The 24,847-nt window shown below is 39.0% G+C and overlaps 1 protein-coding gene across 5 annotated transcripts in view; it reads left to right on the top strand.

The window, feature by feature from the left end:
* SATB1 (SATB homeobox 1) overlaps positions 1 to 23,993 on the top strand; it is a 92,213-nt gene extending 68,220 nt beyond the window's left edge. For 4 of the 5 annotated variants that reach the window (XM_054274032.1, XM_054274033.1, XM_054274034.1 and 1 more), the window contains exons 10-12: positions 18,999 to 19,202; positions 19,694 to 19,789; positions 22,275 to 23,993. In XM_054274032.1, coding sequence (XP_054130007.1) covers positions 18,999 to 19,202; positions 19,694 to 19,789; positions 22,275 to 22,757 — 783 coding nt within the window. In that variant the 3' untranslated portion in view covers positions 22,758 to 23,993. The remainder of the gene's footprint in view (positions 1 to 18,998; positions 19,203 to 19,693; positions 19,790 to 22,274) is intronic. The other variant, XM_054274036.1, reaches the window with a different exon arrangement.
* Positions 23,994 to 24,847: the final 854 nt, after the last annotated feature.

Genomic DNA, 24,847 nt, shown 5'->3' with positions numbered 1-24,847 from the left:
TTTTTTTCCCTAATAAACTGATTTGGGGCAGCATTAGATTGGATGTCTAAGGAACCAGCATCTGCAAGGTGGCTGGGCTTGCCTGAGCCAGGAGACTGCAGATAATGTTCTGCTGACTAGAGCACTTTGTACAGAATTGCTACTAAATGATGCACTACAGGAGTTTCTATTTGGGTAGCACCAAGGTAAAAAAGCGCATCTTCCCTTGCACTGTGTTAGTGCCTTTGGCAAGAGTAGAACTGGAAATCCTGGGATAATCACTTCATTACAATGAAAAGTCTGGAGGAAGCACCTTAGAAAATAATGTGTTGATTAACAGTTTTATTTTTAAATCCTCCTGAGTTGTGGAGGACCAACCTCATGTGGACCTGATGCTCAACAAAGCAGCTGTTGCTGCTGGGGCCTGCTGTGGCAGAGGTCCTGGGATCAGGCAGAGGTTGCTGTGCTGTTAAGACAGTTCATTTTCTGACTCAGGTGGGAGATGATTTGTCTGCTTGAAGTTTCATGGTGCACTTTGCTGGCAGCTTGTTAGTGTTCCCAAAGGAAAGGGCCTATCTGATACATGGGTTTGGGGGACGCAGCTAGGACATTCCTTCCATTGTTGAATACTTTTCCCATATAGGAATGCATACATTCAGTATATTTTTGAAGTTTCTATGTTTTTAAGGATTGATATATTATCTACAGAATAATTTAAAAATCTGTTAAATTCAAAATACATACTTCAAAATTTAATATGATTATACTGAGGAGCTAAGGAAGATATTACAATTCAAATTCCTGGAATACATCATATCTTTGGAGGGTTTTAGAACTTTAATTGGCAGAGCACATAATGTCCATGTTTAAAATCTTGTGGTTTTATTGTAGGTTGTCTTTCTAATAGGCCTGCATGGGTTTTTTGTTAGATTATGTTGAAAAGAAAGCTTTGCAAAAATGCACACAAAAGGAAGACAGAAAGGTTTACCAAGTGTTTTGTCTCTTCTTGCAGGTTGTTGTTTCTTAATGGCAGAGTGGCCATTAAGAATGCCAACAGTATTATTTGCTAAAATTTAATCAGCACACCTGAATAACTCTAAATTAAAAGAATCCACACATAAAATTTTGTGGTGTACGTTAGTTTTACAATTTCATCATATTGGGTTTTTATTAAATTTGTAACCTGAAAGTCTGATTCAACTACTTAAGGAAGCACATTCTTAATTTTGTTATTAAAAAAAAAAAGAAAAAAAACCAGTTGATTTGTAAAATGATCATTAAGGTATCATGGTTCAGTAACTCTGCAGTGGTTACGATGTTCTCATGTGGGAGCCAGGGATGAGTTTTTCTTGATGGTGACAGATGCTGAAATCTAATTTTATTCCATAAAAATAGATAAACAAGCAAACAAAACCCCCATACCTAAGAGCCCTGAGAGATAAGGCAGGTAGAGACTTGTAGCGTTTCTGTATGTTTGCTATGTTTTGAGAAGTTAGATTTATGTTATGGCTTGTCCTGCAAAGCTGTGGCTTGCATATGCTAGTATGAAGCAGGGAAGAAAGCAATACTTTGCTGAAAATCAGGTTAAATTGCTAAAGTTTTCTTAAATTTAGGAAATTACAGTTTGCAAAAACTGCAGTAATATCAAGCTCCATACCTCTGAGAGTCCCGTGCACTACACTTTCAGGCCACTAGCCTGCTTTATTTACCTAAAGAAGTTTAATTTTTAGTGAAATAAATGAGTGAAATCAATACTCTTTTGCAGTCAATCCTGCAATCCTGACTCGTTATGGCCCCAGAGGTGCTGAATGCCCTCCCTTCTCACCAAATGAAAATACGTGTATGTGGAGGGTGAGACTCTTGGTTCTCACAGAATCCTGCTGAGATTTTTAAATAATTCTAATGGAGTACCACCATACCTTTAAAAACCTCATTTAATGATGTAGTTCTGACCTGTTACTTCTGAGCTGTTGTGTTGTGTTGCCCAGTTTCCTGTTCTTCCATCCCTGTCTTTCGCTTTGGTTAGTAGCAGTTTCACATACAAAGTGTGGAGGTAAAATCATGGTTTTCAGAACATGCTAGAGACTCCATCCTGAGCCATCAGGCAAGTATTTTATACAATGGCTATTTAATTAGAAGAGGTTGACTTTTTGCCTTTGTATGCACCGGGAGTGTTCTCTTCCAGGAGGCTGCATAGGAGATCCTATGGGTAGGCACTAGGCAGAGCATCTAGCACTCATGAGTAGATGGGAAGGAGTTAAATGGGAAGGGAATGCTAAACATTGGCACTAAAAATGCTTTTGGCATGCAAATACCATGCTTTTCCTGACATAAATATTTTCAGAATAGGCCATTAGAGTTCAGGTATATAAAACCCTGCTTTTACTGGAAATTTTAATGTTGTAGTAAACCTAGAGATTTATAGTGAAAAATTGATGTCTGTTATCTCACTTTTATCTTTTTAACCAGCAGTTTTATAAATGCTATATCTTTGATCTGGCTTTTTCCATCTAGAGACTAAGCTATATACTCTAATAGGAAAGTCATTTTTAAACAGCTTCCCACACTGAACAAGCACGGTATTGTGGATCTGGCACAGAGATGTAAAATGCCATTACCGCAGATATAGAACAATCTATTCAACTATTTTCCAGCTGGAGGAAAAGAAACCTTTTTATCACCAAGAGTAACCCTCTGGTAACAATGTGGCTTTAGGAGGGGATCTTGAAATTTATTTCCAAAGCTGTTTCCTCAGCGCACTGCACCTCAGGCTGCCCAGAGGGGTGCAACCTGCAGGGCAGGAGGGGGCTCAGTCCTTTGCCCATCACCCTGCTCTCAGTCAAGTTCTCTCCTGCCTTTGTCTCCCTCAGAGCAGCTGAGTCACTTCCTGGGTTTAAATCTTGGCTTAAAAACCTCCTTCCCCCCCAGCCCCCCTCCCCCCCAACCTCAGTGTACAATGGATTCTCTGTGGAGCAGGGGGGGATGCTGCACAGGGAGACGCGAGGTGGAAACACAATGTACTCTGAGGTCTGCTGTTTCACAGGTCCACCTGGAAATAAACCCCTCACCCCAGTGCAAAGGCGGGATACAGTAGTTAGAAAACATTAGCTGCAAAAACGCACAACAACATCTATTTTTTATAATTTTTTAATGTTGTTTTCCTCCCCCCTCGTTGCCTGGGGGTGATTGCTCTGGCAGTTGAAGAGGTGCCATGAGCAGCAGGAGTCGGGTGGGATCGGGTGTCGGCAGGGATGCAAGAGGAAGAGTGTGAACTGAGAAAGCAAGATGGGCTTTTGCATGCGATCGAGAATTGCCCCATAAAGCGGCATGTCATTCAGTGAAACTGTGAAACTTGGCAGATAGAGCTGATTTGTTTCTTTCACAAAATATCGAGTTACAGAGTCATAGTGTGTTCTGTCTTGCCCAGGTCAGAGGAAAAAGGATTTTCAGGTTTCTGGTAGGGGAAAAAAATGAATGTTCCATGTCCTTCCTCTGCCCCATGTCCTAGTCCCTCTTACAATATCTCCTCTCAGAAATAAAGGTTAAAATCTCAGGAAATTTCCATAGCTTTTTTTAAAAAAATACTTCTCAGGAAGGGAGTAGAAAAATTGAGTTTAGCTGACTCTCATATCTCTTGACCGTGGGAGACCCAAGAAAAGGCTGGCATTGATCCTGACTATATCCCACTTTTTTGGTATGGCTTTGGTGGAGTGGCTAGACTTCAGTGAGCCTTGGGTTCCCCCTAATAAAGAATAGATGGCAGCTTCATGAATCAACAAAGATGCACTGAAGAGAAACCACCTTAAAATCTTCAAGGTGGTTCATATCAGCATGTAATTGCCCACGTCACCTTGGAGCCAGGTATCCCTTTCAGCACGTTAGGCAAAGGCTAGATTTGTTGATACACTGATGAAAAAGAGTGCTTCCTGAGCCTGCTTTACACGAGGGGTCAAATCGGCTAAGGCTGGAGGTTCCCAGCCAGACGGGTGGCAGCAGGAGCTGTTCAAATGCTGCCGTTTAAAGGACTGGTAGCGGCTTCAGGAGATGGAGTATATTTGAGCCCTGAGGAGAGCTTCCCTGGAGGGATACAGTGCACACCTGCCCTGCTCTGCTCTGCTTGGGAGTTAATGCTTAACGCTCTCGCGGCCGCAGCCTGTGGCGCGTCCCTGGGAGGCGCTGGGACCGCTGAGTGCCTGGCAGGATGCGGCCCGCAGGTGTCCAGGAACAGCAGAGTGGGGGGTTTCGGTTGGATGGATTTTGTCTGGTGGAAGAGCATAAATGAGTGAGAGAAGCTAGGAGAAGTACAAGTTAAAGTCATTAAATGTACAAATGGAAAAAGAGAGCCAAGAAGAGAAAGCTCTTTACAAAATATAAAATTATGTTAAAGCATCAAGACGGCACAACATAAGGAATGTTTGGTACATGTTATTGAAACTGAAAAATCAGAGTATGGAATGAATTATAATTTAGCATAATCCATAATTTTACAGTTTTCATTTTGAATTATTTATCTTATATGATTTGATTAAAGATAAAACTGGCTGACAAGATCTCTAACATCTCTGCATGTCTTAATGTCAAATGAAAAAACTCTGTATTATAACTTCACCATTTTAAATTTTTTATTTGTATTGTTTCTATATAGCTCCCTTTTATTTTTAAAGCATATTTCAGCTACTCATTGTGTACACGCGATTCCATAACCCATCAGGCTTCAGTGTTGCCTCAGTACCTCTGATTCAGTAAATCAGATCATAGGCAGCATGCTGTCATATAATAAGGTGTCTGATCCTTATTACCAGTTTGTTGATGCACAGACTCCTTCAAATTGACCATTGCAACACATGGTTTCCCCTGAAACTAGCTGTGATAATTAGCGTGGCTCTAATGAGACAGAATGTCACTGATCTTGTGCTGAACTGTCGAGTATCGACGCTACGGATGGGAACTGTCAAAGCTTGCCATCTGTGACAGAGCTTGGCATATTCCATTTGCAAGGTAGAGCATGCTCAATAGACTGTTTTTAAACAAATGGTCCATTTCTTGATTAGGGCTCTGTGTTCTGTTACTGTGGAAGACTTTATATCATAGTTAAACTTCTTGCTTTTTTTTCCCCCTTTTTCTTCTGCTGGGGTAAGCTTGTTAGGAAATCAAAACATTAATGATCCTCAAACCAGTCCTTCAATCTTCTGTTAGACTTCTGGGGAGAGGTGGGGAGGATCTGATCACATATTTATTCTTCTTCCTTCCCCCAGTTATCTTTATGTATTTCTTCTAGGGCTTGTGATCCCACAAGCCTTTTATCTGATTTTTTTAAGCACTGAGCGATAGTTTTGAAGTATAGCAGAACAAAAATTTAAAAGTCTCAGGTGACGTGCAGCAGGAGCATGTGCACCTGGGATGAAAGATTGAACTGGTCAAGAGAGTCAGGCACCCAGGCTCCCGGGACTGGCCCTGCAAAATGCTGTGAAAAAAGTCCAGTGCTGCTTATCATTCCAAAATATGCTTTGTTGCTTTTTATTTCCTCCTTCTCTGGCAGACCACACAGGGCTTGTTCTGAAGAACATTTTCACTAATCTGATCAGGCAGCCAAATACGCCGGGAAAACTGCTTTAATGATCCCACTAATTACCTCAAGTCAATATGAACTGTATTATTAGACTGAGGGAAAATATTCCATTAGGTCTCCCCCTTGGGAGTTTCTCCGCTTTGTGATGTCACCGAAGCCTTCGCCCTCTCGCTTGTAATTAATTTTATTTACACACGCAGGCACGCACAAGGTCACACCTGCACAACCGGAGCTGGCCAGGGAGCTAGTGGCACTCAGGCTTAATCAGATCTGTCATAATTACCATTCTGCATGTTTCTGACACACGCTGTGAAATATTTCAATTTAACTGCCGCTACCAGCACAACCAGATGTAGTGTGAGTGTGGCTGCATTGGAAATATTATTCCTCAGGATAAACTCTCTCCTCCTCCTTTTTCCTCCCACCCCCTCTCCCTTTTACAGCTAATGTGGCACAGAAGCTGATGTATCCTGTAAATCTTGAATGCAGTGCTAGATTGATAACAGCAGATTAGACAGTTTAACCACAAACAGCTTGTTCATTTTTCACAAATGAAAACCACATGTGGTGTAACTAAAATTTCAGGCTTTTTTTTTTTCCCCCTTCTCTTTGGTTGTTGTTTCCTTTTGTGTATGTGTGTGTGTGTTAAGGTCTGCCTTTAGCTGTAAAGGGGTGAAATAAAAGAGTAAACATACAGGGGAAAGAGACACTGCTGTCTTTGGAGATTATTTCTCTTTGACCTTTATTAAAAACCTTCCCTGTTTTGGCAAAGAAATCAGATACCGCACAGGGGTTTGTCACTCACTCTGAGACTTTCTAATCTCTGGGGTTTATGCCCATTTATTAAAGAAGTCATCCTACTGTGCTGGTTTTCAAAATAACATGTCAGCAAACACCCCACTTTAAGAAGAGCTTCTAACCAAAAAATGTAGTCTTCACTGCTACCTAAATTTAGCAGAAATAAAATTTTCTGCCAGAGTTTTTCACCATGGATTTTGTCTCCTTGCTAACCCTTCCCTGTACCTCTTCCTTTGGGGAAAAGATTATTTTTAAAAAAGAATCTCCAAAGTCTTTAGAAATTTTTGGAAATGGAAAATTGATCAATATTTTTATTAAAATATTCCCATATTTCTTTTGAAAACAGATAATGAAAAATTAGATATTATCTTATGAAAACACTTTTTAGGAGACTAGAAATTTCTGTAAATTGTTTTGCTTTTTTTCACAAATTCATTTTTTCAGGTAAATTGTTCAGCCTTCCCTAATTAAACAACCATCAGTACTTGGTAAGGTAGTTTTTTTTAAACTATCTACTCTTTAGTAGATCACAGTTGGCTAGTTTTCCTACACAGAGAAAAAAATCTATGCTATTTTGATAGAAAGTTTTAATTATAAGACTCTAAAACAATTTTTGCAGCAAGGAAAAAAAAATGTAAGTGTGCAGAATGGAACTAAGCAGATTCTCCGAAAGCTGTTCCAGGTATTGTCAGGCGGGAGGAGTGGAGCAGTACATGGGATAGAAATTCATCAAATCTAATCTGTAATAAGGTTTCCAGGGGAGGTTAAAAAAAAAAAGTAGCTTTACTAAGAGGTTGTTTTATCCATTGGCAGTGATTTCTGATGCAGTGGCAATATCGAAAGTGCAAAAGTCAGGGAGCTACGACTCAGTGTTTGAAGTCAGTCACAAGAAAGTGAACAGGACAGGTTTTGAAAGCCACCGAAGATGCAGTTTGTAGCAGAAAATTTGGCTATGTAGATGGCCCCCCTGGCTGCTGCAGGGCTCATGCTCGTACCAGTTGGGCAGCAGCTACTGACTGCATTTCTGACTGCATTACTAGTTTCCCAGAGCTGAGTTGGTCGGTGCAGGTGTGCCATCAGTGTCCCTCACTGCATGGCAGTGCCATCTCCATTAGTGACTCCCCCAGGATCCATGCAGGCCCCAAAAAGAGTGAAAATCTTATTCTGGAGGAACAGCCAAATCCCTGGAAGTGCTGTGGGTGCAGATATCAGAAAAATAAGTCTGAAGTAAGATGAAGAGGAGGACAGGAAGGGCTCATATTGGACGAGGCAATGCTGAAATGAACTGTCAAGATTCTTGCAAAGATCTGGAAATACAGCACTCATTTCTCTAGAAAGCTGTTCAAAAAATATCATGCAGTTGGAAAGCACTGGATTGCCAAAAGAAGAAAGTATGGCACCCTCTGCCACTTCCTCTGAGTCTTTTATTTTTAGTTTTTCTCTCTTAGGTAGAGGTGTTCTGGTTCCTACACTCCAGATGTGTGAATCAGCTCTTCCCCAGGCAGCACCTGCTGTCTGCCTGACAAGAGGTGCTGTTTCTGGCAGGATGGATTTTCTTAATCTCTCTTTCTGCATTCTATACCCTCACCTTCTGTTTTGTTTTTATCTCATCATCTTCTCTTATTCCTCTCAGTATGGCTCTTCTCTTAGTTCTCCTTGGACTTTTCCCACCCCTTCCTGTCCCTTAAACACCCTCACCACCCACTCTTGCTCCATCTGCCTCTTTATCCTGTCCTGCCCCTGTCCCCTGCCTGCTGGAATCCCACCCCAGGCACATCCCTCCACACACCATGATTTTGTACACATATTCCTTTGTGTGTGGGGCACAGTGTGGGCACTCCATGCCTTTGGCCTTTGCTGGACTGGTCACCAGCACTGCTGGCTTTTAGGGTGAAGCATTGTTCCCATTCTCTGCATGGTGACACAGATTTAGCCAGGAAAAGAACTGTACTCTTGATTTCTCTTGTGCCTTCTGTGAGCAGATCACTGATTCAGGAGGTTTTTGAAGATTGAGTATATCAGTGTTTTAACTGTTAATAAAAAGGGGGAAAGTTTGAGTGAGCTGTATGAGAGTTAACTAGGGGCATAAAAGCAAACAAAGCTGTGGTGGCAGAGGCGAGGAGGAGGCTGAGGAGTCAGCGAGCAGCCTGTGGTTCCCGGCTGTGGGGGAAGCAGGGTACCAAGTAAACAGCACGGAAAACAAAAGCGAGCTCAACCCGTAACTAAACAGGAAATGACAGGGTAGAATTCCTGCTGAAAAACTGAGCTGCTAAATATGTAACTGCAACGAATAAAGGCATCTTGTGCAAGCACAAATATACAGTAACAGTCTGAGAAGTAATTTGTTAAAGGAGTGACCAATTACAAATCAGGTGAAGGGCTGCTGGGCAAAGGCAGGAGTAAGAAATAACAGATGTGTGTTTTCTCCCCTAAACTGTGTAATTCAAAACACATTACACCTGAAAGAATGTGCAGGATTTCTAGGTGCAAGGTGAGAAAGGAGATGATATTTTGTTCCAGATAAATTTTTATTTTGCTGTTCCTAATAATTTCCTATAGCATGCATATTTTTTATTTTCTTCAGATTTAACCTCTAAGTCAAACTTCAGATTTTTGGTTATGTGTTAGCCCAAACTGTTGGCATCTATTGAATAGGCTAGAGCAGGCATGCAGCTAACTAAGTGGGGAAATTTCCAATTTGCAAATATTTATCTAATTTCAAATCTGCCAGATTCTGTCTGAAAGAACATTGTTATTCGGGGGGCATCTCATTTTTATTCCTGTGCAGTGTTATGTTCCCTTACTTCAGGATGGAATTTTAGAAGCATGTAAATATAGTTTTCAGAATCTGTGTAAAGCAAAGATGTTTGGACTGAGAAGTCCTTAGCAGAATTCCCTGAAGTTTTGGACCCCAACTTATCAAGAATAGCACACATATCAGTTAACATCTTTGGGTTTATTCACATGACTGGTTATTTTGCTGAGTCTGCTGCTTAGCATCTTTAGTACCTATAGCATGCAACAGAAAGCTCTACTGATACAGGAAGTTTCCACTCTTTATAAGACCAGTTATTAAAAAAAAAAAAAAAACAAAAAAAACCAAAGAACTATTAAAGGCTTGAATTAGTTTCTTTATATTTTTTTGTTTTGAGGGAGCCAGTTTGCTTCACTTCCAGTAGATCATTTGCTACTCTTATTTTATATAAAGAGAGAGCCTAAAAGGATTGATCTTTTTCACCTGAGGAAGAAGATGGGAGGGCTCAGAGCAGGAAGATGTGCTGCTCCCTGCAGTCCCTGACTTAAGGGCAGAAGGTACTGCTGAAACTGCTGTCTGGAAACACAGCTGGGACTGGGACTGGGACTCAGCTGGGCTGGCACTCTTCTTGGCCAGTTAGGAAAATTGTAACACTAAAAGCTGCTCTCTCTAGGAACTTTTCCCTCGTGGCTGTTCTTGACCTCATCCTGACAGCAAACTACCTGGAAGCACTCTTGTGTTGGTTCCCACCCAGGAGAGAGAAACCTGATCTCTCCAGCTTCCCTTTTGATCCAGCTTTCCTATTATTTTAAGTTTCTGCCGCAAGCAATTGTGCTCCAAGTAAGGGTATTTTAGCTTTCTGAGGATTTCACTGCCTTTCTTTTTCCATGGGCAAGATACGTGCTTTTGGCTGCTCCTGTCTCATTTGCTGGGAGGCATCGAACTCTCACAGGTGTGGATTTTAAAGATTTTTTTTTTAACTGCTTTGAGATAATGAACATTTTTAATTTTCTTACTGTTACTGTGGTTAACAAAATCTGGAGGAAAGTCAGAGAAAAGTTTCTTTTCAATTTTCTTAAGACTCCCCTCACCCTTGGCTTTATCGAGGCATTAAGTGTTCTTCACTGTGAAACTGAGAGCCACAGAATCCAGCTTAACTGCAAGAGATGAGACATTTTCTCAGGATATTTAAATGTCTAATTCAAGTCTATACGAACGCTTTTAGTTAGGCTGTGAAAATTTGAAGGGATGTCTGAGAATGGATTTGAGCTGTGTATGTTTTGGAATGATGTCACTTGTTGGAATATCTTGTCAGCTGAACTGCATTTACAATGAAGTCCAAATATCTGTGAGCTTGTGATTCCTCAATGTGTGGTAGATCTTCCCCTGATCCAAAATGAATTCTGGAAAGAAAAAGACATGTGACAAGAAGCCATGAAATTAAATTGCTCCATCTGGGAAATTATAATATTTAAAAAAAATATATATAACAACATGATGGGTTAACATATAAGTAATTACAAAAGTGACACTTGTCCCAGTGGCTCTTTTACTGGAGGTCTTTTCCCCCAAAGCAAATGTTAAATCTCTTTAAGCAATATAATAATAAACATTTGCTGTTCACTGTAAATTGATAGTAGTAAAAAAGATTTTTAAAATTGCCAGGCTCTTTCTATTAAAGACTCTTCTCTAACTAAACTGTAGATGTAGCTGCCATACAAAATTGATTGCATGTTTAAGAAAAAATAAATGTGGGCTGTTAAGGGTGGTGGTTGAATTTAGGGTTGTATTTATTTTCAAGGGACACATTGATATTGCAGTGAGATCAGTACTTCTTTCTGCTTAAATAAAAGATAAAGGGCTGATATATATTATCAGTCACCCTCTGTGAAACCCATTGACCCATTTTATATGACTGTACTATAAAAAGCAATGTACCAGGCTAAGACTGGCTTATTTAATAATTAGCAGGTGGTTTTTCTTTCCATGTTATTTTTATTATTGTTAAGTCCATTTTTGTCAGATGTTCTCTCACAGTTACAATGCCAATTGATTCAGGTGCATGTGTGAAAGAGGAAGGATCTGCAGGACAGGAAGACAGAGTAAAGCTGCACCCATTATTTTTTGCATCTATTACTTTTTTCTCTTTTTGCATATGAATGTAGTTGCATTTTATATAAGATTTTCAAAGTTATATACATTGTGGTTTTGATGAGGGCTTGTACATATCTATCATTGCTAGGTAATTGAAGGCAATGCTGTTAAAAAGATACTTTTGAACAGGGGAAAGAAAAGGTGAAGGAAGGTGAGAGCAAAGAAACCAAGCTTGGGAGAAGCTCTTCATTTAGATTATTGAATTTCCTCTGTACTCAACTAAAAAGTAATGATACTTATGTTTTCAGTCAGGTTTAGAGTTACAGCTCAGGTTTTTCCTGTCCATGAGCTGGTGGTGTCTGCAGTGCTCATGCACAGGGGACACGTGGACCAGTTTTGATACAGCCTCAGACCTTAATGTAGGTAGCTTTTTGCAAGCACTGGCCTTTGGCCACTCACCATGGCTCTGTGTAGAAACAGAGGTGTGGTAAGACAGACAAGGCTGTGGGAACAGCGCAACAGCTCTCCGCGTCATTTTGCTTCTGTACTTGTTGGATGCTTGTCATTGATTTTTAGAGGTTGCTTTAGCAAGTTTTCCTTTCCTATTTATTTGTTTGGATGTTTACAAGAATAGAAATACATATTTAACTTTGAAATGCTGCAGCTAGGGAGAGGAAAAGGCAGAGGGATGAAGAGACACTAGGAAACCTTTTCCCCTAAAACTTCACTGAAAATTTTTGTACCACTGCTAGGTATTTGGTCATTTGTTTTTAACCACACAGACAAAAGGTGGAGGTACCATGCAGACAGATGGTGTAGCTGAATAATAGGCTGGATAAGAAAGTTAAGGAATGGCATAATCTGTCTCAGTATTTTTCAAAGGAAGTTTTTTTCTGCCAGTGAAGTTTACCTTTCTTCTGAAAAGCTGTATGAGGTTGTGGGGTTTTCAGTTTCAAATCTCATCTATGATGATGGCAGATAGAGATTTACTTAAAATCCACATCTGGCTTCCCTTTTCAACATTTTAGTAATGAAAGCCAGTAAAATAGATGAACCAGGAATATCTGGAGATAAAGGACAGATTCAGGTTTCAAACTTTCTCTGATTTAGGACAATGCTCAAAGGCAAAGCCTGGAATTTAAGGCTGATTAGCGTAAATAAAATACTGATGCAACCATTGTTCTGGGTACGTTTATTATCACTTTAGGCCACATACCAAGAAGAGAATTCATATTCTGGTATCTCTACTCATCTTCTGTAACCAGCTGAAAATGAACTTTTGCTTCCTAAGTTCAAGATGCACAATTTTGTTAGAAAAATAGGAAAATCCCAAAGTATTGAATATTCACTGCCGTTTTTAAAATTAGTCAAAACTATATGCCTCACAGAAGGAAATCAACGCTTAAAATTTCCTGAAAAGTTAGTTAAAATGAACTCTAACAAATGTTTTGGTCAGTATCAAAAATTGCTAACTCTGGTAGGTTATTAGTTTTCCCAGTTCTTTATAAAAATACCCAGTGGCTTTTCTTTTAATAGACTTCAGTTCTTCTGTGAAGCACTTAAGTCTATTCAGCTTTGCATAGGAGCTAGCTGGGGCACTTTTTGTATTTTAGGAAAGATAAACCTGCAGTCAGAACAAATTTTCCTGCAGCAGGAAATTCCGGAATAACATCTAAGGGTAAAAAGGACTGCTCTTGTCATGTAGGCTTGTTCCCATGTCTGAACCCACAGGTATTTCACACAGAAAGAAGTCAGATTTAAGGGATCTTAGCATGAAAATGAATTTTGAATTATATGCTCTGTTCTTACCCTGCAGTGGGTGTTCCCTGTTTTCCCTGTTCTGTTTTTTCAGATAATGTAAATGTAGCACAAACAGCATTTCACAGAGAAAATAAGCAGTGTCCATTGTTATTTATTGGTCATATTTGTTTGTGCTGAATTGACATTTGCTTATTTTTGCTTCTCAATGCCATATGCATGAGTTTACTGATTCAGAACTCCCTGAATTTTTGATTCTGTTCAACACTGTGAGAAATCTCAGTTGAAGGGTTTAATGCATTTTCCAATCAATGTGTAGGGGAAATTTGGCCTTATCAATTTAAATGCTGGAGATCCTTTCATTGCATTATGGAAGAATCTTCTCTAAGCAGAGATTATTCTTAAGAACTTCATAACATTTAAAGGTTAATATGTTAGGTAAAGAACAATATCTTAAGACAAACATTTTTATTACAGGACATGAAGGGATAGTTCTGATTAAATTACACTATTATTTGAATGGGAAAGAAGACAAAGTGCATCATTTCTTGCCCTCAACTTTAATGCCTTTAATCAAATAATGACCTTCTGGAAATAGTTAATTTTAAGCATTTGGAAAGATCAATACCACTTTGCCACCAAAAAATGGCCCAGATGATGAAATTTGATGTATTTAAAGTACCATTTCACCCTTTTAACCTAGTAAATAATTTAAAATGCTTTCAGTACTCCTTTGCTACCATTATGTATCTCACTCAAAGTATTATGACTTTTCCAAAAGCAACCTTTCTGGGCAATGTGCAGCTTACAAGTTTAATACTAAAGACTAATACTATATGCATATATGGTAGTGGTTGTGTTGACCCTTTTTTTTCCCTTGTACATGTGGAGTCTGTTGAGTAAAGAAATAGAAGTATCTAAGATGAGTGCAGCCGTTTGGAACAATAATGAGATTGTAAAGCAAGTTGGATGGCTTTTGAAGGGGAAAAAGTCAATATTTAAAGTTTAGTCCCTGAGTTCTTTTCCTTTGTTTTGTCTATAAGCTTTCCTGTTAAAGGTGAAGGATTTGGATTGCTCAGACAATTAAGAGCCCATTTTACCAAGTGTAATTTCATATCTGCGTTCTATAAACTGGAGTGCCTTCAGCATTGTAAATAATAAAAATTGCCCTCTATTAGCATGTTTGTGGGCAGATTAAAAACAGTCTTCATTAGCATAAGTAACACTTACAGATTCTTTTAAAAGTAGAAAATTATTTGTTGAATGATAAATTGCTAGCTTTCTAGTTAGTTGCTGAAAATGTGCTCATTCAAAATGCCTACTTTAGTTTAGTCTACAATACTCAATTTTTTTTTAGTTAGAAGTACTGTTTAATGGATTATGTACTTAGTCTTTGTTCATGGTAGATGCTGAAATGCAATTCACACTTTCTGCTAAAATGTTGGTATCAAATACCTCCCTATTTAGATTGATTTCTTTTAACACCATATATTTTATTATACTATATGCCCCAGAGAATGATACAAAATAATCTTAAATATACTATAACGAAAAAAACCTGAGCCTGTCTTAGCATTGATTCTCTAAAATGTTTTCCCTTTCTAGATTTAAGCTAAACCCTTTCTAAGAAATGCTTAAGTCATTGTTATTCTGTAAGAAATATTCATCATTTGGCAAATTATTATCAATGTAACAAATTAACCAAACAATTTCAATTGCTTCACCTTGTAGTTTTCCCTTTTCAGATTAGGCATGTTTGTTGCTGATCTGGAAAGCTTTGGCCAGAGAACATTCTTCATTATTGCAATGCTATCCTTAATTGATGTAATTAGGCTAGATATTTACACCTTAGGTATGGAAGTCTTTTTCCCTTTCAATAATAAAGAATGGAAGAATATTTTATTAGAAACTCTGTGTGAAAGAGCAGATTTTATTTAAGCACAGCAGAGGTCTAACTGAAAAGAATAGAATTTGGATATATGGATAAAATGCATAGATGCTTTCTTTAAAATAAGCGTGCTCATGGGTATTGCAGAGCCTGAGTTTTGGCAGTTATCCTCTTTGCGCTTTTCCTGCAATAGTTTGGCAGTTCGGCTTTCACAGGTTTTTTTTCCTCTAATGTCTTGTATTTCTTTACTAAATCCCTATCAGAAAACCAGACAGAAGACTCTTATTTATTTTAAATATCTTAGGTTTAGCATCTTTTTTTTTCACCATTTTCTTGCTTACTGTAGCAAGACCTTTGCAGATGGTACTTGGTTACTTGAAAGTGCATAACAGTATTTTCTTTGTAGCAGATGGATTTAAGACTTTTAGTTCCCAATAAATGTAGGTTTACAATACATAACTTTACAGGATTTGTGTTGTATATAACAGGTTTGAACATATTATCTCAGAATTCATCTGCATGGCATTTTCAGCTTATCCAGGGCCCATGCCAGTATTTTAAGTAATAGGGAGAGCATAGTGATTGATAGCAGCTAAAGGCGTGATTTTGAATAGAAACAAAGGTTTTAGAACAGAAGGTGTCAAATTAAACTTTGTCAGTTTGAAAAGTAGTAACATCCTGAAAGTTCTCCAAACATATTTACATGTGGCTAATGTTTATATTTTGCTTTGTACTCTCTTTATATTCAGTGTAATGTTGCCTGGCAAATTTACTCTGTTTTAAAATCAAGGTTGTTCCCAATGTCATTGCAGAGTTTTTGGGGGGTTTGCCTTTCTGCATAAATGCATCCACTTCATTATTTTAATGCTGTTTTCTTAACAATGTACTCTATATGCTGTATAAACTGGTTGTGATCTAATCTGATTTATAAATATTTCCTTATTATTTTGTGGTCATTTCCACTTCCTGTAAAACTATAAAGACAAGAAAAAAAGGAAAGTAGGCAGAAATTGCTCTAGACTTAAAAAAGTATTAAAGGAGAAAAACCAGCCCTGTTACATTCACTTTTAAGTTCAGCTGCATTATCTGCAGCACTTCATACCTTTTTTAGATCAAATGGAAACAAAACTTATAAATTTTACAGAACTTAAATTAACCATTAGAAAAGTCTGGATTATTTTTTTTCCAAAATTTTGTAAAAAACATTTCGTACTTTCTCATGTAGGTGACTTTTATGAATGAGCTTTATTTCATGTACAGAATTCTGAACCAGAAACTAAATTAAATACTTCTATCTTTAATTATTTGTCTTGAACCAAAAGGAAGCATATTGGGATAAAGTTCATACCCTCTTAACAAACTCAGCCCCTATAGCCTCTCTTGCTGTCCATCCACTGTCTCATCTGAGAACATTGGTGAGATCAGCTTTCATAAATATGTGCAGAAATAAACCATGAAGACCAAAAATTTTTTTTCTATCCTTGTAATTGTAAAAGAATTCAGTTGTTTGTTTCCATGTTTTCCATCAAATGTTTTATCAGAGTGTGTCTACTTCTTTAAAAATGTGCCAAGTGAAATAGAGACATTTTGGTAGAACAGTAATCTTTTCTGTGTACCCTGTCAGAAGTATCTGTCTTCATTATCTCAAAATCCCTGAAAGGCTAGCAGAGACATGTTTCAGGTTACAATTCATCAAGTAATTTTAGATAAGGCATTAGAAGTATTATTTCAGTGCAAAAATTGAGAGAAAACTGTTGGAAATACAATGTTAGCTATCAGTAGTTAATAAAAATAAGGTCTGACCTAGTAAATACAGAAACAGAAAAGACAGTAAGGACAGAAGGTTTTCATTAGTTATCAAAAACTGTTGTGAAATATGTTTCATCAACAGAAAATGTTATTGCCTAGGAATTATTTTTTCTACTGGATATTTTGTAATTATAAAAGTTTTCTACTGCATTTTTAAGAAAAACAAACCCTGTGATTCCCGTGGTCAGCAGACAAAACATCTGCAGCTTCTAAATGCATGGTGCACTTCTTTTCCAGCTTGTGTGTATGCCTTGGAGAGGTGTCATAGGTGGAGATGGATTGTCTTTTTTTTTTTACTTCCACCAAACTGTCATGATAGACAGCTCTGCTCTTTGTTTCACCACTTTAGAAAGAAAGCCAACAGTTTCAGTGTAAAGCAGCGCAGATTCCAGACAACCAAAGGACAGTGTTTACTCTTTGGCATGGGATGGTTTGTGGCTTTGGGGTTCCTTAATTTAGAATTTTGTAACTGCTCTTCAATTAAAAGATCGAGATTGGTTTATCTTCATCATGATCTCTCCTCTGTCCCCAAGAAGCTGCCTCTGCTTTCTGAGTGCACCACTTTTAACTTACTGCAATAAAGGAATACTGCTGCTGATCATAACCCAGCACTCAGTATCCCCGTGGATGCAAGGTGAGCAGAGAGCCATGAGCAACATGCTGTTTTTGTTAGGGGCAGGGAGAGCTCACCCTGCTAATACATTCCAGTGAGATTCCAGAGACCCTTGCTACTGTTTTGAAAACATTCCATACAATTCCAGCCAGGACAGGCTGAGTGTCTGTGCTCTGTGTGAAGGCATTTGGCCACATTTCCCAGTCGTCTTGCTAAACCCTGGGGCAATACCCAGCATCCCCACTTAGTCAAGGAATGGGGTGTGCTCCATCCCTAGGGTGTAGGGGAGCCCTTTGCTGCCTCTGCTCTCCCCTGTCTCTGCTCCTTCCCTCGCACACCTCATGAGCACCTGGCAGATTTTGGCCCCATTTAAATTTTTGCTTTTTCAGCTCTGCTGAAAAACCACCATCTCTATAACATTTGTCATTTTGATAGTTTCTTGGGGGCATTTTCTTCTGTGTCATTTGTTCAGTTTTTCACTTATATCCAAGCAAATATACTTCCAATTTTTATACACACCTCACTAAATATTTTCATATACAATATGAATGCATTACCATTATTTGTTTACTTTGAGTCTTCCTGTTGTGGGAATATTTTTATGCTGCATTTATTAACTATTAGCTAAAGATATGAGTATCTTAAAGAAAATACATATCTATATCACATCTATGAGTCTATTGTATGTGTTAGTAAACCATTCTGGATAAACCATTAATCCACTACTGGTATGTATAAAAAGGACCTAAAAGCATCTGTACATTTATATTATTTGTTGTATCAATAAAATGTCACATTATCTTTCCTACAGCATTGAGAAATAAAGCTGCATGGACCTATTTTTGAAAACAGATCCTTGAAGCTAAAATAAAGGAAATATGCATGTTTTATACATGTAATATTTTGTTCCTAAATTTTAATATACTAGAAAATTTCTGCTGATGTACACTGTCCTAGCTAGAGGGTTTGCATTCCTCTTTTAGAACTACCACTGCACAGTTGAGAAAAAAATCCTCAATTAAATTTTAAGAAGATGTAAAGAAACATTAAATTTTTGTGATAAACTCCTGTGACTCTTTCAGAAGCAAACTAGCAACTGCTTCAGTTCTTGCAGGGGATTCTGTAGCTGACTTCATATTATGTACCCCAAAGACTCATAGGCACCTTTCTGTCCTTGATGTGGAAATGTATAAAGGGAGTATCAGAAGCTAGAGCTCATCTTCCTTCCGCCCAACCCCTAATAATCCTGTGCATAAAACTGAGAGACTGATTTTTTTCTGGGTCTATGAGGACAATCTGGAAGCAGTTCTGTATCACTTGAAATAAGTTCACCTGCACAGAAACCTCTTCTTGTAGCAAAAATTAAGAAATTATTGCTTGACTGCATCTAGTCATAGAATTCCTGTCTTTTGAAGAGATGATAGGGAGTTCCTCTACTGCTGTGGTTTACGTTAGGCAGCCCTACGGTCAAGCAAACAAATAGCAGCACTGTGGTGTGAGACCAAGGGGAAGATGCTTTCCAAAATGCCTATGGTGGGTAAGGGTCTATGAAATGGCTGGGCAGCCTCTCAGTGCATTGGTGTTTGCTTTAAGCCCAGCCTGTGCAGTGAAAGCCCTTTTGATCAGGTGAGAGGATGAGAGAATGCATCACCTCTAAAGTACACATTTCATCCTCATTTTGCCCCTTGCAGTGTGATGAAAAACTACCTAATGTTTTGCTGGTTTTGTCTTCAAGGGGTGGCTCTGTGAGCTGTTACGTTGGAAAGAAGATCCATCACCAGAAAACAGGACCCTCTGGGAGAATCTCTCCATGATCCGAAGGTTCCTCAGTCTTCCTCAGCCTGAACGCGATGCCATTTATGAACAAGAAAGCAATGCAGTTCATCACCATGGTGACAGGCCTTCCCACATTATCCATGTGCCAGCAGAACAGATTCAGGTTAGTTTACCTTGGCCAATCCCGCAGAGCGCTAAGTAAATAAAGCTTTAAACGGAGCAAAGGAAATTAGTGTTTCTTCCCTCCTGGTCAGGCTGAACGCAGGTCTCCCGGTGCAAGATAAGAGCGCGCTGCCATCCACCAGCGCAGTTCAAAGGAGACTGTGCGACCACCCACAGCTCTTGTTGCGGTTCGCTGGTGTTTGCTAACGTGTGTGGTGGCAGTGCACAGGCAGCTGTGTGTGGGCAGGGCGAGCTCGGCCCCGTGCTGGCTGTGCCTGCCTGGACAGGCACAGGGCCGAAAGGCAGCACTGGTCAAGGGTCTTCCTTCCAGCAGACCAGGAGGACCTTGTTGTGCTGCTGATCGAAAACCAAGCAAGAATCCTCAGCAGTGGCAGCTCCTCCTGGTTAGGAGTGAAGGGAAGGGGATTTCTCATCCCACTTTAACCCCAGTTGAGACTGGGGTGAGTCAATATTTGTTTGTTTTTCCTTCAGAGCCCCTCTCCCACCACCCTTGGGAAAGGAGAGCATAGAGGCGCTTTCCTACCAGGCCTGTTGACCGCTGGACCTTGGCTGGGTGCTGCTCCGCAGGTGAGCTGGCACAAGGGCACCATGTCAGGGAGAGAGAGGAGGGGATGCAAGACTCACACCATGAGGCTTGGAAGAGCTGCTGCCCTCTGCTTCAGGGCAGCCCCAGCTGGAGCTGCACACACCCTTTTTTGCTGGCACAGGTGCTGCCAGCCGGGAGCGGAGCTGGCTGTTGTGCTCGGCTGTGTAGCCCAGGTTGTCAGTGGGGACTGCTGTCTCTCTGAGCTGGGGACTCTTTAATCGCTTCTCACAAAAGACCTGAGGTCAACCTTGTAACTGCACCTTCTTAAAGGGCAGATATTACCCCATGCTTTTCCAGCCTCAGTTGAGACCCTATGTATCACTTGTATTACCTATACAGAAAAATATTTACAAAGCTAGGAAGGATAGAGTTATCTCGCAGCCAGAAACAACACGAGTGTATATTAAAGATAAAGCAAACTGAATAAGACAATCCCTTAGGATATCAAGTACTAAAATAATTGTGAAAGCCTGGAAACTTGCTGTTTGATTTAGCAAAAAGAGAGAGAAAGATCTATATTAAGTAATAAAACAGCACTTGTTTGAAAATGTACATTGTTTTTAATAAAATCGCTTCTTAAGGGGATAAAAGGAGAAGCTTATGCACAGTATAAACATTCAACCACTATGCCACTTACTTAGATTTTCTTGCCTTGTTGATAAAAGTTGTGTGTTTGATCTCATAAATATTATTCACATAAGCAGTTGCATTGTAATCTCTTAATATGACTTGTAAGAGTAAGGATTGGGAGATTGGGCCTGAGTTTTGTCTCTGCTGTTCTACATGGTAATTGTTGTAGATGCATAAATATGTAGCTCAGACACAAGTTTTCAAACTGTATATACAAAGCCTCCAGTCTTATAAGAATTTAATATACTGGGAGTAGTCTTGAATCTCTTCAGGACAGGAGCCTTGAATGGGACTACTCACAGACCATAAAACATGCAAAGACCTGAGCAGGGATGAGGAAGGAGCCCCAATTCCAGGGCATTCATGTCAGATCTTAAAATATGAAGATCACTTAAAGCAGTGGCTTCTAAACCAGTTGTGGATGTGCAAAGTCTCCACAACCACAAGAGCCCCTATGAAGTGGACAGAATTATAATCCCTCCAGTATTTATACCATTTGTACAGCATTTTCTGCTTCTTAGGGTCTCAAAGAACTGCTACTAGAAGCCTGGAAGCCACTACCAAAAGACAAAAATTGTTGAAGGGAGACTCTCAAAGGGAAATAAAATGCAGTGATAGCAACTGCTTGTTTTGCTGTGGTTGTTTTTTAATAATAACTGGTGGTTTGTACCATATGACAAGAAATTCGCTGATCCAAAATATCTTACTAACCAGTGCTTCCTGTGCTGTGCAGCAAAAGAATTGTCAACACAAACAGTAGCTGATAAATTTACTTTTGATTTTAAACATGATCTTATAGTGTACTGTACTCTGGTGGTAGATGAGAAAAACATTTCTATCCCTAGGGCTCAGTGCCTCACCTTTTAAGAATGTTTCTGAATCCATGCTTGCAAAACTTCATTTTAAGCTCTTGTTAATTATTTACATCATGATTTGCTTTATCTTATTCTTCTGATGTGCATATTGGCTCATTTTTATTGCCTGAGTTTTTGGAATGCAGCATGTTCCCGTCTAATAATAATAGTGCAACTTATTTAGAGCTTTGCATCTTAGGGCTTTATAAATATTAACTAAATAATCCCCAGTACAAACACAGAGGCAGGTAAATAGGTCTATTCCCTGTTTATTTGTTGGGATACAGGCAGTGCAGGCTTGCTCAGAGACTGCAGGCAGGAGAGGTCAGATCCAGAAGGGGAAACAGATTTCCTACCTCCAGATCCCTTTGTCCTTGCCGAGGCTGGGTTTGTCAGCGCCACGTTAGGCACTTCCAGCCAGCATATTCTGTTTTAATGTTTGCAAGTTTGACGAGACTTCAGTGCATGCTGAGGTCAGATCAGCAGTGAGATATTTCTGTACTCAAAGAGATAAAATGCTCTCCTTCCCCCTGACCCCCCAGCCCGTTTGTCTAGCTATTGCTAGAGAGTTGCAGCCCTTGTTTTTGGGCAGCAGCTGCCGTTGCTGGCAGAGCTCCGGCACGTTTGCCCTCATCTGGCACTTTTCTCACTTTGCCCTTGCTACAGTTCTGGCTAAGCTGGTCAAGTTAATCCTATACTATGTCATTTAGCATTTTGTCTTGTCTGCACTTGACTCATGGAGCATGTTCATTAAAATTTGTCAGCTAAACCGCACCAATGTTGTATCATCAGTGCTTTCGGTCTGGCAAAGCTACGGTGTTCTTTTTGTTCTTTCTTTTTTTCCCTTCCTTTTTTTTAAACTTACTAAGCCTTTGTTTGTAGCTCTGCAATTTCTTCCCCCCGCTCCCTCCTCTGGATTTTCTCAGGAACAAAATAGGAGCAAGAATACATGTACAAAAAAATGCTGTTCTTTGTCTTGCAGCAGCAGCAGCAGCAACAGCAACAACAGCAGCAGCAACAGCAACAACAGCCAGGTCCCAGACTACCCCCAAGGCAACCGACAGTAGCATCACCAGCTGAATCTGAGGATGAAAATCGTCAGAAACCCCGACCGCGAACAAAGATTTCTGTGGAGGCCCTAGGGATCCTACAGAGTTTCATACAAGATGTAGGCCTGTATCCAGATGAAGAAGCAATCCAGACTCTCTCCGCTCAGCTTGACCTGCCCAAGTACACCATTATCAAGTTCTTTCAGAACCAGCGATATTATCTCAAGCACCATGGGAAGCTGAAAGACAATTCCGGTTTGGAGGTGGATGTTGCAGAATACAAGGAAGAAGAGCTGCTCAAGGATTTAGAAGACAGCATCCAAGACAAAAATGCAAACACGCTTTTTTCAGTTAAACTAGAAGAAGAGTTATCAGTAGAAGGGAACACAGAGATTAATGCTGAATTGAAAGACTGATCTAAAAGTATTATTTTCTTTCAACAGTGCCGCTGGTATTTACTAATGAAATGAAAATTCCATCTTGCGTTGTGTCAAAAACCCTTATTATTCATTGTTTGGCCAATGAATCTTCCAAAACTTGCACAAAAGTTGAAAAAAAGGATAATGCAGACTGCACTAGATGTTTTACTCTATTTTACAAACTGCTTCGCAGCAACAGATGAAGCGTTGAGGATTGTTTGATATTAATTTGTGTTCACTGGATACACTGTGAGTGTACCCAATAAGCATGATACCAGTGATTTTGATTCTGGAGCCTTCAGACAAGCATTACAACTTTTGTGATTTACTGTTTTTTCGTTTCTGTTTTGTTCTTGTTTTTTAATTATTACTGTAGCACTCCACACTTGATCTTTGAAAAATCACATTTATTTAAAAAAATAAAATAAAAAGAGTTTGTTACTCTTGTTCTATTGTATGTTACAAAAGAACTATAGACTGTGGAATGCAGTTTAAAGATAACATATGCCAACAAATGCCTTGTATTATATGGCACTGCCGTAATTCAGATTTGTTTTCTTTTGGAAATAAAGGTCACTGTATTTTTTTTTCCATTCTCATTGTTACATGGTTTTAGAGAAAATGAAAAAGAAAATGTGAAACACGATTTAGTCTTCATTATTTATTTGTAGATCCTGCAGCATCATGTTGTAATTAATTTTTTTGGAAGTTTCCGTTAAATGTAATATTGCTTCTCTTGTTACCATACTGATTTTTTTTTTCTATTTATAAATGTATTTTGATGGGCAGTAAAACAAAGTGTCTTAAAAGTTTTAAATAGAGAAAATGTGCTTTACACAGTTGCCTATAAAAAGTGCTCTATGTTATCCAAGCAATTCATACTATAAGCTTCACTCTTATTGTTGTATGCAATTTTTACTATCATGCAAATAAGCTTAGGTAAATAAAACTAATAGATCACCTTAGAAACTTATGCAATTAATGTGAAAATAATTGATGTTTGCAATGTGTCTTCCTTTGGTTTACAATCAATTTTAAAGCTACAGCTGTATAAATTTTCTGTATAAAGGTGTATTTCTTTTTTATGAGTTTATTGCTATGAAAACACCAGTTATTTTGTTACAGCTGGCTGTTTTTATAAGTGTATCACAATTTTCTTTATGCAGAAATGTTCTGACTAGGAGTGGTTATTGACTGTAACTACACAATTAAAATTGTTTGTATGGTATGATATGGCAGGGTTTGTCTGTGTATGTGTATATCTGGGAGGAATAACTTGTTCTTAGTGCACATCGTACCTTCTTGCCACCACTTTGTTCTCCTTTAAAATCACAGGCAGATTTTTTTAATGACCTTCTTAAAATTTGAATTTAGATAACATACTTCAAAAAGAAACACAGTTTGGTTATGAAAATCATAACCTGTCTTTTCTTGGTTTAAAAACTTGCCTGCCCAACAGAGATAGCAGGATATTATTGAGTCAGAAGGCTATCAGGCATAAACATATTTACAGTTCCTGGCAGTAATGCACTTATAATGGATACAGCTGGTTTTATTTTACACTAGAATTATGCTAACACTGTTCCTTGCACTAATGTATAAACATTAAAAAAAAACATTAATAGTCATAAAATAAATAGGAAAGATGGGCTTTGCCCATAGCAGTCTCCTTCTAAGCAAGATTATTTTTAATGATCACTAATAAGGTTCTTGATAAAGCCATAACAATTGGTGACCTCTGAATTTATGCAAGGATCATGTCTAGGCTAGAGATCAGTCTGCAGCTACAAGTTGTGGAGCACGCACTGCTGTTCTCCTAGGAGAGAAATAACTCACACGCAGTGGGACTCGGGATGGGGATTCAGCTCAGTCTTCCTGACATAACTAAAAGTTTACAAAACTCAACATGAATTTCAGAGGGACTATTGGCTCTTAGCAAAAGTCTTGGTTTAGTTCTATTAAGTTCATTGGGAAATTTAAAACTGCTGCAGGCTGTCCTTGGTCTCAGTGTCCTTTGTGGGTCCGTTGAGCAGCTCTCAGCTGTGGCACCTCTTGGCTTCTTCCAGGACTGTCTGGGGCTACACCAT

Source organism: Melozone crissalis, unplaced genomic scaffold, assembly GCF_028551555.1.
Source record: "Melozone crissalis strain CALT ecotype California unplaced genomic scaffold, PUWL_Pcris_2 ptg000016l_1, whole genome shotgun sequence".
In the NCBI taxonomy this organism is placed as follows: domain Eukaryota; kingdom Metazoa; phylum Chordata; class Aves; order Passeriformes; family Passerellidae; genus Melozone; species Melozone crissalis.
Note: the sequence above shows the minus strand (reverse complement) of the source record. Positions and strands in the feature narration are given on the sequence as shown.